Source organism: Pan paniscus, chromosome 11 (genome assembly GCF_029289425.2).
Source record: "Pan paniscus chromosome 11, NHGRI_mPanPan1-v2.0_pri, whole genome shotgun sequence".
Classification (NCBI taxonomy): Eukaryota; Metazoa; Chordata; class Mammalia; order Primates; family Hominidae; genus Pan; species Pan paniscus.
Window position 1 is genome coordinate 23,004,901 of NC_073260.2, and position 14,698 is coordinate 23,019,598.

At 43.2% G+C, this 14,698-nt stretch overlaps 1 protein-coding gene across 1 annotated transcript in view; it reads right to left on the reverse strand.

Annotated features, from left to right (window-relative positions):
• Nucleotides 1-14,698, reverse strand: part of PAPPA (pappalysin 1) — a 250,226-nt gene that overhangs the window by 62,345 nt on the left and 173,183 nt on the right. Inside the window, exons 11-13 of the mRNA XM_034928930.4 lie at nucleotides 8,632-8,745; nucleotides 7,521-7,656; nucleotides 4,921-5,134 (exon numbers count right to left, since the gene is read on the reverse strand). Of these exons, the coding sequence (XP_034784821.1) occupies nucleotides 4,921-5,134; nucleotides 7,521-7,656; nucleotides 8,632-8,745 (464 nt within the window). The remainder of the gene's footprint in view (nucleotides 1-4,920; nucleotides 5,135-7,520; nucleotides 7,657-8,631; nucleotides 8,746-14,698) is intronic.

Consider the following 14,698-nt stretch of genomic DNA (forward strand, 5'->3'; position numbering starts at 1 on the left):
GGTGCAGAGCTGATCAGATACTTAAATAACTTTTTTCTTTTCTTCTTATCTATATGTTTAATATATTTACCTTTGGACTCAAATTCCATGTAGAGGTAAAACCTTATCTGATCCAATAGACAATCCCCCCACTGCTGTCTCCATTGTCAATAAGAATGGACTCCAGTCACACATAAGAGAGGATAGCTGGAGAGTGCTGGAACCCGGATAAAGCCAGAAGTTAAAGGACTGACAAGGGTCCCTCTCCTGGTTCTGTTCCTTGACTCACGGTGTAACTGCTGTGCCCTGCCACTTAGCTGCAATTATGCCACAGGGAAGCAGAGATAAAAACAGAAAGGCTGTTTATAAATCATTCTGGGTTGCTCAGATGGGGACAACAAAAAAGACAAGTGCTCCACACTAGAAAATGGAGGGAAAACTGTTCTTGGCATCAATTCTGCAAGTTCACTTAGGAAGTGAAACAGTGAAAGAGCTTCTATGCTAGGACCTCATTTTTCTACCCAGAAATGAGGCACCTGGGGGAATGATCCTAAAAGGTTCTTTACCCTGATTTCTAGGAGCCAGTGTATTGTGGTGTGGTATGGAGGCAAGTTTTGAAGATTAGGTGATGCAAGCTCAGTAGCCTGCAGGGTTCAAGCGAGCTGAGTGGGGTGTGCCGAGGAGAGGGTATGTGCCTGGCCAAAGAGCAGAGCGCTTTGCTCTAGTCCAAGGTTGCCTAGTGGGATGGAGGGCCTGATGTTTTCAAAGCTTCTCATTTCTTTAAAGAGTTCCAAGAAGAATTCTGTTTTTTAATATGAACTCTCCTGATATTTAAATGTTGGCAACTAATTAAAGAAGATAACTAATAAAGGCCAAAGAGAGATTGTTTATGGACTAATATGGTCTATGGAACACCAGCCTTGAAACCTCTGATGGAGAGGAAAGATAACTGGATTCCTGAGAACTAGATTCCAGTGCTGGTTTTGCCCCCAACTTGTTAGGTGATTTTAGGCGAGTCACTTGTCTTGCTTAGAACTTAGATTTCCCATCCTCAAATGAGGGCACAGAACCAGGAAATCTTTGAGAGCCTTCCCCGCTTTTAGGCCTCATGATTTTATGAGAACAAAACAACAGAGGTCTATAATTTCAGAGCCCTTTGAAATGAGAAAAATAGGAAAAAGTAGTCTTTGGTGATCTCAAGCACTGCCAAGGATACGGAGCAACTGGAACTCTGGTAGATCACTGATGGGGCTGTGAATTGGATAATATTTTGGAGAAGAGTCAGGCAGTATTTGGCATAGTCAAAGACACACACATGCTTAGGCACAGCAGCTCCATTTGTAGTTATATTCCCCAGACTAGTGATTCCCAATCGATGTGCTGAGAGGCACTAATTCCTTTGTGGGTTGGGGAAGTTGAATGAGGTTATGGCAGTGATCTGAGCAATCTGTGGTCTCTGGCCAAGAGCAGCTTCATTCTGTGTTCCAAATCCTACCTATGAATTACCTAATGAGATATTCTACACATGGGGTCTCATCAGGGCACAGACTCTAGAAATACTTGGCTCCAGTCTTTGGGCACCCCCACCCCCAACCAACAAACAACAGTCTAAGTTCTCCCTGGCTGAAAGAGTTAATCTAGCCATGTGAAGAACTTGTTGCCCCCCAAAGTTGGCCTTTTAAAATTTAGCTCTCAATCAGAACTGCCTCTCTCTGAATGGACCAGCTTGTAGAAATGGGGAAGAGTTTGAGATAAAGGAAGAAAGGGAATGTGAAAAAGAGTGAGAGGAAGAAAGGAAGCATGAAAGGAAAGAAGAATAAATGGAGGGAGGAGGGAAGGAAGTTACTTTTCTAAATACATGGTCCATTCAATTTTATAATAAACTGTTCAATTTCTGTTAAGAACCACAACGTGGATGAACATGATGTATGTGCGTGTGTGTGTGTGTGACAGATACTGGAGCCTCAATATCACCACTGTAGTTTTTCTCATTAAAGAAGCCTATTAACCACCCCACACCCCATCACTATCCTTCCCTCCCCACCTTTTCTCCTTTCCACAACTTGGTGTGGGGCTGAGATTTGGCTAGAATTGCACAACTGGACCTCTCCTTTGAAACCTGATCCTGTTTTCTTGGGTCTCTGAATTTATACCAAGTACTGCAAAGAGACTGGAGACCCCTGAAGCTAGAGTGGAACACATTGCCCAAACTGGTTTTGCTACAGGACTCCTCCCAAGGCAGCACAGTAGGCATCACACTGCTCTCAGGAGAGACAGAAAATGAGGAGGAGAAAGGAGGTAAGAGAAGGTGGGGGGGAGAGAGAGAGAGAGAGGAGATGGAGAGGTGGGAGAAAAGGGAGAGGAGAGAGAGGGAGAGATGCAGGAAAAAGAGGAAAGGTTGTGGAGGGAGGAGAGAAGGGGAGGGGAGAAACAGTACTTTTCACTACCTGGGAAACAGCTGAGAGTAAAGTGGAATGTTTCTCCTACAACCAGTTGAAATTTGTGTTATAAAAAGTGATGCTATTTATTTTGGTGTTTTGAGAATGAAGGAAAACATCCCATGGTTCTTTACAGTTGTTGCTTATTTTTCTTTCCTTTCCTCCCTTGTTTGTTTGTTTTAATGCATTTGCATGTTTGCAGAGTCCTGCTTGTTTTGGTAAATGCCTCTTTAGCTCCCCATGAACAGCTGCTGTCCTTTCCCCACTGGGGCACTCAGGAGGAGGTGCTCCTGCCCTGCAGCCTCAGCCCTCAAGACTCAGCCTGTCATAGCCTGATCCAAGCTCAGGGATAAGGCAGCCAAAGACCTCAGAGCTGCAGCTCCATCCCCTTACTCAGAGTTCCTCTGAATAAATCATCACATGGGTCCAGTTGTGAAAATTCCTTCTCTGCTACTCGTGCCTTGCTGTGGTAGGCAGAGCACGGCTTTCAGGGACAGACAAAGCAGGATTTTGCCTCTTACTGCCTGAATGGTCATGACTCACTCACTCTGTTTCTCTGAGCCATACCTCGCAGAAGAGGTGCAATAATAAAATAAGATACTGTTCCTATCTATTCAAGAGGTGCAATAATAAAATAAGATAATGTTCCTTTCTATTAAGGGCTCAACAAGGGTTTGTCCCTTCCTGTCCTCTCTCATGTTTCCTAACTGTTGAGAAACACAGACTTAGAACTGAAAAGAACCTCAGAGAATCCACACAATCCACCATCATCATTTTAAAGATGGGGAAACTGAGGCCCAGAGAAGGGGAATGACTAATCCAAGGTCAAATAATTAGATATAGGGCAGCATTTTGCCCTCATTCAATGTTCCTCCTACAACCAAAGAACTAACAAATACATATCAATCGATATGTTTCAGTGGTTAAATATTTCCTACTGTTTACTTAGGGCACAGACACCATTCGTCGAGAATTCAAACAAGTCAGTCTGGGCCTCAGTCAACTTATGGATGGTCAGGAAGGCTGGTTAAAAATGGGAAAGTGTTGTGGAAAAGGTCTAATGGATTTCCATTGACATGGTTTCCCCAGGCTCTGAGAATTAACTTATTTTTATAGGGTCTGGAGAACAAGGGATAAAAACATCCTCTTAGAGTGAAATAAGACAATGAATTATATTTAAGAAGCTCTTGCCTCTGAAAGATTACGACAGACTTTGCACAACAGAAGCTAGAGACAGTGGGTACTAAACAATGTGGATTTTGCAACCACCTTTTGTGTCCTCTGTGGTAACAGGGGCGTGGGAAAGGCTAGTGTCCCCCTCTTCTCTTTTTTTTTTCTTGCCCCCAGGTATACAAGGCAAGGCTGAATCGACTTTCAGAGAGCCTCACTCTTGGGTAGCCTACAAAAATCACAACTCTCTCTTCTTCTGGACCTCATGAAACAAATCTGAGAGACGCTGTGCAACTCTGCGCAAGTTCTTCCCTTTCTGGGCCCTATGATTCTACATGGTAACACAGAAGTTTGGACATGTCAGATGCATGAGATAATCTCTGAAGCTTTTTCCAGCTCTAACTTTAAGAACTTTACAAAAAATTCTGTGCACAGAAGCAGCACCATCATCATCAAAAGATGGTTATAAATATTCTTCTTTAATATGTTATGTTTGCATAGTGCCTAACAGTCTGCAGGAACACTTTTATCTATAGTGCAACATTTAACCCTCACAACCACCCTGTGGAGTAGATTTCATCTGCTTATTCCAAAATAGAAAACTATGACTCAGAAAACTGAAGTGACTTGCCCAAGAACACCCATTCAAGAAGTGGTAATGTGGAGGTTCAAACCCAAGTAAGAGTATTCCCAAAGCTCGTATTCTTTTCAGGAAACTCCACCCGCTTGTAGCTCCAAACTAGGTGCATTAACAGATGGCACCTCAAAAGCACTGAGGGAGTGATGTCATGCAGTTGAAAGACAGGCTCTTAGACCACTCATGAGGTCACAGGAGCTAGGCTTGTGGAAGACATAGAGATTTCACCTATCCCTGAAACACACGGTGAACTAGGATGATGCAAATACCAGTCTCACTCTATCTCCCTTGGTTAGGAAGGTTATGCCTCCTGCTTGTGCCACGGGAAGCAGAATATTCCAGTATTTCAGAGATAAAAGAGAGCTAATCCTCTTTTTGTTCAGATGAGGACACTGAAGCTCAGAGAAGGAAACCGATGTTTCCAGGGTCACCCTGCAAGCTATTGTCAATTCTGCCGCTGCAAGCCAGGTGAAGGAGGTTCTTTTTTCACCACACAACCCTGTTTCCCTTAGTTGCCCCAGGAATTCAGAGACTCATGGGCCACAAGGCAGAGCTGGCCAAAGGCCGGAGGATGGATGGAGAAGGGAGAAATGCACAGACTTTTTACATCCACACAAATGGCTACCCAGCTTCAAAATCACACTGTCTCCACTTGGCTACAAGTGGCCTAGGGCGAGTCTGCCGCGGATCCCTTACCTCTGCTCGGCAGGGCTGTAGGTCTCCCCTCTCTGGCAGCTGCTCAGGGTGACGGGGTCAAAGTTGTCGAAGGAGCGGAGGGCCACCCCCGAGATGGCGACCAGGGGCGAACTGAAGCTCACACGTACCGCCTGGCTGTGGTAGAAGGGCTGGCTGAGGTCATGGACCACAGGGATAATCAGGGGATTGTTCCTGCAGCTCAGGACATGGAGGCCTGTCAGGGGAGACAGAGGGGCCGAGGGGCCAGGCTCATTACTCAAGGCCAGTCACGCCCTCCCCAACGGGCCCTTCCCGAAGCCCCCAGACCCTTTCATGTCACTGCACAAAAGCACCATTGGGCGGCCGGTGAGGATTTTGAGTCTGATTGAAAGTTTCTTTGTCTGCCTTTTTTTCTTGGTTCCAAATCTTTCCAATCCCCCTGCCTCCCTGCCCCCTAAGCTTCCCCTTCACCTACTGCCCAAAGTCCCTCTCCCTCCCACAAATGGCCACCCCTCAGCCAAGCATCCCAGGCCCTCACCTTCCTCCCACATTGCTGTAGGGCTTGTTGGTCTGAGTTGCTGAGTTTCAGGCTGCCTGCCTGGTCAGTTGGAAAAGTGATGGAAATAATTCATAGCAACAGGCGCTTCCCAGGGTAAAAAGCCCACTCTCATAAGTAATCTGTGAACCTGGGAGCAGCCCTGAGAGGGAAGGACTTCTTGCTTAGTCTGCAGAAGAGGTTGAGAATCGTGGGCAGGGGTGGTTTTCCAGAGGAGCACAGCCCAGGAATGGCTAAAACTCTAGGGAGAATTCAAGCTTGCCTCACTCAAGAGTCCTGTTTTGTTTTGTTTTTTTTTTTAATGCAGCCAGCAGGTTCCCATTCTCCAAGAAGGAAGGGAGAGGGCCAGGGAGAAAAGATACACAAGGGACAGAAGGAAAGGAAGGCTGTGGCAAGATGGAATTGGCAAAACAGAAGTTGGCTTTGGTGTTGGGTGGACCTGAGTTTAAATGCTGGTGTAGCCCCTTCCTAATAATGGGACTCCAGAAAGCCCCTAAAACTCAGTTTTCACATCCAAAAAATGGTATAATCCTAACCATGTCCTGGCAGGCTTGCTATGTAAGGAGAAATCTCCCATGTGGAAGCCTGAAGCAGGTGCCCTTCTCAGTTCCAGAGGTGACGCTGCCTCGGAGAATGCTGGGATGCCGTAGACTGAGGAAGATGGTGATGGTGGGGGTGGAGGGGAAAAACAGAAAAGCCTCAGGCATCAGTACCAGGATCCAAAGAGCTCCTGTGGAACCAGACTTTTCCCCACTCTGCTGAAAAAACCTCTCCTCAGAGCCCTGGGCTGTGCAACAAGTATGAAAATATTTGTTTCTCATTTAGGGAAATTTCCCAGGAATCCTGCTAAGTCCAGAGGGGTTTTCTTTCTCTTCCTTATTCATAGGTTCCCCTTGCCTTTAAAAGGAACTAAATAAACAAGCATAAAAACAAAACAAGAAAATCTTCCCTGCTCCCTTGGCTTTTATCTGACCCTGAAATGACCCCTTGCCTGCTTGCTTCATACAGGTCTTTGAAAGGCGTTCTCTGCAGAATGGTGTGGGCACAACTTTGAAGTCCAGGCTTCAGTAGTGGCCAAAAATTCCAAATACTTGGAGTATCCAGGCTGCCCAGAGCTCTCCAGGGTAGACTGGAAGTGTGAAGGTGTCATAGGAAATTCTTAGCGACAATAGGAATTCTTAGGGCCCGATCTTGTGCTAGGCATGGTTACAACAGTGTCAAATAATAGTGCACTCTGACTCTAAGGTGGATATCATTGTCCTTGCTGTGTATGTGAAGCAAGTGAGCCTCTAAGTGATGTGCTGTGAGGACAGGAAGATTGCTCACCTTCTCAAGGTGAGTGAGTGGTGGGGACAGGATCCAAACCTCAGCTGTCAGCTCTGGATTCAGGCTCTCTCCTCTGGACCACGGTGCATGTGGGTATTCAAAGGGGTGGTACAAGTGGCCAAGTCCAGCCCTTGTCCTCCCCCTTGGCCCTGCACTCAGGGAGGTCCTCCCATGGTAGAACCTGACTCCTCAACTGCCTCCCTACTCCTACAATATTCCTATTCCTATTCTCATTGGAAACTTCTCCAGAGGTTGTACTGGTGATACAGTCCCCACTTGGGGTGGAGGGTCATGAACACTCCCGGTTATAGGGTAAAAAGCAATAGGCTATGACACTGAAAATCTAACTAGTAATTCCTGACCCGCCATGTGACTTGAGGTCTCTCAGTGCCTCTCTTTGGGTCTCAGATGGTGAATGTACAACGGGGAAATGGCTCTTACTCAGTCTCTCTCCTTCTTGGGGTCTGTGGGGAATAATACGGGATGTCTGAGTTAAAGGTGGCTGGCAGAAGGGAGTGCTTGGCCATTGGCCCCTTATCCCTGTATCTGCCAGATCTAGATTTCTCTGGATACATAACCACATCTTGATTTGAGGGCAATCAGAATGCCAAATAGAAAAGAAGCAAGAAAGGGGAAAAAGGAAGGAAGAGCTCATTCTAAGCTGATCCTCACAACTAGTTATGGGGCAGAGGTGGAAGCAGGTACTGAAAGCAAGCCAAGACCAAGAGAGCATGCTTACCTAGATCGTGGCTCTGATCTTTGGTATCAAGCAGCTGCACGCTGATGGTCTCCTGCTTTTGGTCCCCATAATATGTCCCATCCGTCACCAGGTGGACAATGACAGCTGCGGCAACCATTGGTTGAGAAAAATACGCCTGAAATTGTGAAGACATAGGAGGGTCACATGTGCACTCAGTCATGTGGTGGGGAGGCAGCCACATTGGGGTGCATTTGAGGAGAAACTTCCTTTTTAAGAACTGGGCTACTACTCATCAGGGGTCCAAGATGGGAAGGAGGAGGCAATGAAACCTAACAGTGAAGAGCACAGGCTCTGAGATCAGAAACCCAATTTCAATCTTTCTCTGCTCCTAGTTAGCTGTGTGACATTGAGTGAATGGCTGGGCCACTCTGGGTCTAAGTTCCATTATTTCCAAATGGTGGATTTTAAAAAAATCAAAAAATCAACAGGTACATCATAGGATTGTTGTGAGGTTCTAGTAAGATAATGAGAGTAAAGTGTGTAGCAAAGGTCCCGGTCCACACTAAAACCCACACACACAAAAAATGGTGCATACTGTTATCTTTCACTTCTCCATGTCAACCTCTGCACTCGGCTTTGAGGAGAGAAAGCTCAATAAGATATGGCCCTTGCATTTTTGGGAATTCAAAGTAGGTCAGTGACACACAAGCCAAAATGCAGTAATATCCACAATCCTTAGCCAGAAAGAAAGACCATAGACAGTTCTGTAATACCATGTGACAAGTACCATCCAACAAGCGACCAAACATGCAGGACAAGAAGGGAGATAATGGTCACTTCTTTTTCTGGTGATCAGTAAAAGGTTCAAGGAGGAAAAGATAATTTTAATAGATCTTGAACAATGAATAGGAGGTTCCAGGCAGACAAGATGTATCCAAACTCTTTGCTAAAACAAGAGCTCAGTGGGGGCATTCCATGAGCAATTAGGATTCCATTTCAGGAAGCATCACACTGCTAAGTGTTTTGTTCCCTGTTCTTACAATTAACACCCTCAGCAGGTAGACAACCCATCTTCAGAAAGGGTCATGGGAGTCAGTGTTTTCTGTGGCTCGCTGCTGGAGATTCCAAAGCTCTCAGAGCTTCAGCTTACCCGGAGCCAAAAAGTGGTCTGAGCCAGCTGGGAATACGGGTAGCTGATGGTGCAAGGGTACCAGGCATGCTGGGAAATGCCTTCACTGAGATCTATCACCTTGGTTCGACACACCTGGAAAAATATAAAGAAAAAATAATCATGTTTTAGAGAGTGTCAGAAGTTCAACTAAATTCAATTTTACAAACCTTTACTGTTCACCTATTTTGCTCTTGGCACCACAGGAAAAAACAGGGGTGAAAAGACCAGAATCTGGTCCAGGAGCTCACATTCTAATGTAGAAGAGGTAATCCTCAACACTTTTAAGGATATAATAGATAACGTATTTTGATGGTAGAGATGACAGAGATATTCTCACAGAGACAAATCCTGGAGGAGTTGTTATTTGATTTGGGCCTGGAAGAGTAGGGCAGTGATAAGAGGAAGGGCATTGCAGGCAGAGGGAACAGAAGCAAGGCTTAGAGGAAAGCAGAAACCCAGAATGCTTAGGTTTGATCAAATGCCTTAGGTTGTGATCAAATGGTTACTACTGAGGCTGAGGAACAGTGGCAGAAAAGTGGGTTGAACAATTAGATCTCATAGAATCTTGAGTGTCAAGTAGAAGATTTTAGAACAAATCTGTAAATTGTGCTCCAAGTGATATTACAACAGAGAAAAGACTGAAAACATTAGTATTTGCTTTTCCATCAACAAAGAAAATCAGTTCCATCACTTTATACACACACACACACACCCCCCTACACACACATGCACACACACACACACAAATTCATTCTCAATGATAGTAAATACCAAACAGTATTAAAAGAAACAGGAAACATTTATAGACAAGCAGGATTCTTCAAACTTAGAGGTTTCTTGCATATTCAAATGTCACTTCGTTTACTGGTTCATTCATTCATTCAAATGATATTTATTGAGTAACTATTGCTTGTCAAACACTCTGGGACAAAATGATAAAAAAGACAGATGCTGAAGAGCTTAGAGCAGGCAATGTGTGCAGATATTAGTCAAGTAATTACAAATGTATATATAAATATAAACAGAAAACAGTGCAATGAGGGAAAGAGGATAGGAACAGCTGAGCTGTCCTTGAAATCGGTGAGGTCTTTGGTAGAAGGTCATCCCAAATTGGTACTTCTCCTCTGGTCTCTAATGTGGCTTCTCTCACAAAACTTCCCTGTGAATTTGGGCCTGTCATTTCATGTCTTGTCAGTGCATTCTACTCATCCGAAAAGTACGGCTGACCTGGAGAGCCCTGAGGATCTCATATGCTATTGAAAAAAAGTGATATATCCTCAACAAGATCAAACAAACATAAACACCTAAAACAAGCAAAAACAAAAGTAAAATGGAAAAGTATATACAAGGATTAAGAATATCCATTTCTACAATAAATATAGTAGGAAAAGATTGGAAATAGTCTATATGTTCTCCTGTTGGTGGAGAAATGTATAAAATATGAAATATTCACATGACAGAATTCTATTATGGCAAAGGAACAGTAAGAGAAATAAACTGGATTCATATACAAGGGTGATATAAAAATAGTTTAACGCTTGGCTCAGTATGGTCTCTAGCCAAATAAAAAGGAAGCCCTAATGGTAAGATCGTAGACATCAACATGGAGAGATCGCAAAACATAACATTGAGAGGAAAAAAGAAACAAGGTGCAAATGGATAAGTACATCATGACGTCATTTATAAAAATAACACAAAGCAAAACTATATATTGCCCAGTGATTCATGTGAATTAAAAATAGAGTAGAGAACTATACATCAAATTCAGGGTGGTAGTTGCCTCTGTGTATCAAGGAAGGGAAATGACACCGGGAGTCAGGAAAAAAAAGGACCTCAATCTTATTTGTGGTGTGTTATTTTTCTTACAGAAAGAGACATGAAGCAAATATGAAAAACTTGTATAGTTGTCAATTTCAGGTAGTGCATACACCTGTTATACATAGGTGGTTTTGGTTTACATCATCATATGTAATTTTATAAATTAAAAAAAATCCAAACTGTTAGCTTAGAAAGCCATTGAAAATAGATATAAAACCATCAACATCAGTTTTCCTAACAATGTGTTCAGTACAGTGGGCTCCAATGAACGGGACCAGGTCTGAATTTTCTATGACAGCCCATCCTTCTTACTCTTGGCACCATCTTGCTGAGAATCCCGTCTATACTCTATGCTATATTCCATCCTGGGAATCCCATCTATAAATCTGTGCAAATTCAAATGTCTCTCTTTCCATTACTCCTTGCAATGGTTCTGGCTTTGAGGAGGTCTTGGAAAATGCCAGGTCTCAATTCTCTTTATAATAATGAGACACTAATCAAAGCACATGGTTGTATTATAATCTGCAGTTGCAAGCATTAATACTTTTATTTTTAAATAAAACTTTTGTTGAAGTAATTTCATATTTATAGTAAAGTTGCAAATACAATATGGATAATACAGATAACCAAAATGTGGTGTGCAATTTTGAACAAGTTGTCTTGTCTTTTGGCCCTTAGTTTACCTTGCACATCTGAATGTTGGGTTAGACAACAGGTTTTCACATGTCTTCCATGGATTCCTTGGATTCCATGAAGAAGTTGGCCAGGGGATCATGATGTAGAGAAGATCTGCTTAGTTTCCACTCTACTATTTCAAACAGAGCATCTGCACTCACCTGTTGTATATATCAAGCTGCCTTATAATATTTCATTTAAGAAAAGAGTTTCATTGCTTTAAAAGCATCAAAAAGTATTGAAATGTGTTAGCTGCCAAAGTTCCTCTCACCCTGGCCCTAGGAATTGATGGGTTCTGAAAGCACAATATTAATTCTCTGAATATCACTGGTAACTTCTTGAGAAGAAACATGCCATGAATCTCCTATCCCATTGCTGACGAATTAGGTGATGGCTTCAGTTATTCAAATCTCTAGAAGCCTCACACTGAAGAGGCTAAGGGTAGAACATAGCCACTTAAATGGGCTGGAAGACGTTTTTAAGTTTATTTATTTTTCTCAAAAACAACTGGGACCGGGTTTAGGCAGATCTGCCAGTGGATTGTGTTACACTTTACAACAGCACAAGACTTTGCATAAACTATCTATGGAATTTGAAATCCAGGCCAGCAATTCGACATGTATCATTTTGGAATTCTTTCCGCTTGTGTTCTTAGCTGCCTGTCTCCCAGCAGAGCTTGGTGAAGCACATCTCTGAAGGCTGGATTGGGGGTCTTATCTCTGCATCTGAAGCATTCATAGCTACAGGATCCTCTGACATGAACAAAGCCCTCTTATTGCTTAAATACTATTTCCTCTTGTCAGTTCTATTAGCACTAGACAGGGTTTTAAAGGAATATACTGGTGTTATTTTATTCTTCTGTTTTCCTATTTTGTTTTGTTTGTTTCAAGTTGGCTGCAATCCTGACCAAGGATAGTCAAAGCAGATCAGAGAAGAATGAACAAATCCAGCTGAAACTTTGCCCAAAGCCCTAGTTGATCTGCAAAATAATCTATGTTCCTGGGGAAGTGGAGGGAGGCTGGAGAGGAAGAGAGAGGCAAACCCTTACAAGCCTCCTGCTTTCATAGACATTGAGTGAATCTGCTCATTCAGCAGCCATTTACTGAGGGCATATGGCATGCCAGGCTTCAGAGAACTGCAAACAAAAGAGCCTTGCCCATGATACAAAGTTGGCTACTAAGGACACAAGTGTGATCCCCAAGGTGACTGATTTTATGGGGATGCTCTGTTTTCATCCACCTGTGTTTTTTTTTTCACCTTCCAAAAAGGCAAATCCAACTCCATAAAGCATTGCTGAGCAATGTTGACTTTACTGAATGTTTTGGGAGGAGACATGCAGGAGAGTTACATCACACATTCTCGGGGCCTCTTTAGCTCTCCCTACCATCACCCCTAAGCTCTTCTTCGCTCATCATCTCCCCTCCTCCAGTTTCTTCAGTGACACTGGCTCCAGTGACACTGGCTCCAGTGACATTCCCAATCTTAACCTTTTCTCCCTTCCCAATCTGCACATTTCTTATACCCTGTGCAGAGCCATACTGTTTTCCATCCTTCCAGTGATGCCAAGGTTCTTCCCAGCCTTCCAGCCCTAGAGATGTCAGGAAGTAACACAGTAACCCTTTTTCCCCTCTCTGCCATGCTGGTGTGAACAAGACCTGGTCCCTCCTTTCACATTGCTCCCTGTCTTGTGGAACACATCAAGAGTGCTCTAGAAACACAGGCAACCGCTAGGCTTTGGGTTTCCCTAGGGAAATGGAAAAGGAGATAAGGAGAGATTCCATGGAGCTCAAACCTGTTTTTCTGTCCTGCCCAGTCTCATGTTTATTGCAGTATTATTCATGATAGCCAAGATGTAACAACCTACATGTCCATCAACAGAAGAATGGATAAAGAATATGTGATATATACACACAATGGAATATTACTTGACCTTAAAAAGGAAATTCTGCAATCTGCAATAAGAGGAATGAACTTTGAGAACATTATGCTAAGTTAAATAAGCCAGACATGGAAAACAAATACTGCATTAGCTCACTTAATATGAAGTATCTAAAATAATCAAATTCATAGAACCAAAGACAAAATGAATGGTGGTTGCTAGGGGATGGGGAAGGGAAAAGTGATTAGTGACTAATCAATAGGCATAAGGTTTCAGTTAAGCAAGATGAATAAGTTCTAGGACTCTGCAGTAAAACATTATTCCTATAGTGAACAATACTGTACCATACACTTAAAAATTTGTTAAGAGGGTAGATCTCATGGTGTGCTCTTCCCACAATAAAAAATAAAGAATTATTACTTTGAATGACTAAAATGTTGACATTCAATGTTGATCCACTGGCCTGAATGTATTTGACTCTTTGAACCCCTGGTACAGATTTAATGGTGTCTACATTGGCAGAAAACCTGCTTACTTCTTTTCCCATTCTGGGCAATCTAGCAGGACCCTATAAGCAGCTTCCCCAGCTCTTATTCCAAGAAAATAGTTGGTCCCTGGGGTGGCTTCAGGTCACAGCTTTGTTATCCTGGGACAACAATAAATAATTACATTTATTAATGTATAAATACATTAAATATTTTTTACATAAAATAATCCAGTGAAGGGAAAAATAAATTGATATAGCAGTGCTAGGCGAAGAGCAGGTGTGGTTGGGCTGACAAGCACCCTCACTTAGGTCCTCTCAGGTTGGAAGACAGATGACATAAGCCTCTTGATTACTTCACGGACATACAGCTCATTTCCATTTATAGAAAGCCTATGTACCATTGGACAGTCCTCTCCAACAGTCAGAGAGAGAGAGAGACTCCTGGATCCACTTTCTCCTACTGTTTCTTCTAAGTAGCAATGCCTATAAGCTTTCTTATTTTAAAGTTAGATGGGACTAGAATAGGTTATCTGCTGAGATCATTCCCCTTTGCAGTGGTTAAGGGAGGGGAGGTATCTTGCACGGTAATATACAGCCAATAAGGAGCAACACGTTTATGAAAAAGCAAAATTTTCTGTCTCCCAGAAATAGTGCACTTTTGTCACTTATGTTCTGTACCTTATTGATCCTATTTTTTGCTGTGTAGAACCATCTCCAGTGACATTTATATCTCTTCCCCCAAGAAATCATGGCAGAAATGACAGACAGCAATTCTAGTGCCCAACACCATTCTCTTCTCCAAGATACCCAGCCCTGTGTCTTTTATGGAAGCTGGGCAGATGACTGCTTCTCATCCTCATCCTAGTACCTGGAGGAATTGAAAGGCAAGTGACCCCTTTTCCACTCGGCCTTGGGGGCGGGGGGCGCTCATTTTAGCAGAATCCCTTAGACTATCCATTATCTGCAGAGATATTCTGTGTTTCCTTCAAATACCGTCCATGGACAGTAGAAGACCTGGCTTAATTCCAGCTCTGTCACCAATTAACTGGACATTTCTCTGACTCTCCAATTCCCCCTCTGCAGTTGTACTGAATGGTTGCACGGAATGATCTTTAAGGGCCCCAGGAGCTTAAGGACACCCACAGTCATAATATCGACCAAGGGTTTCATAGTCACAATATCACTTA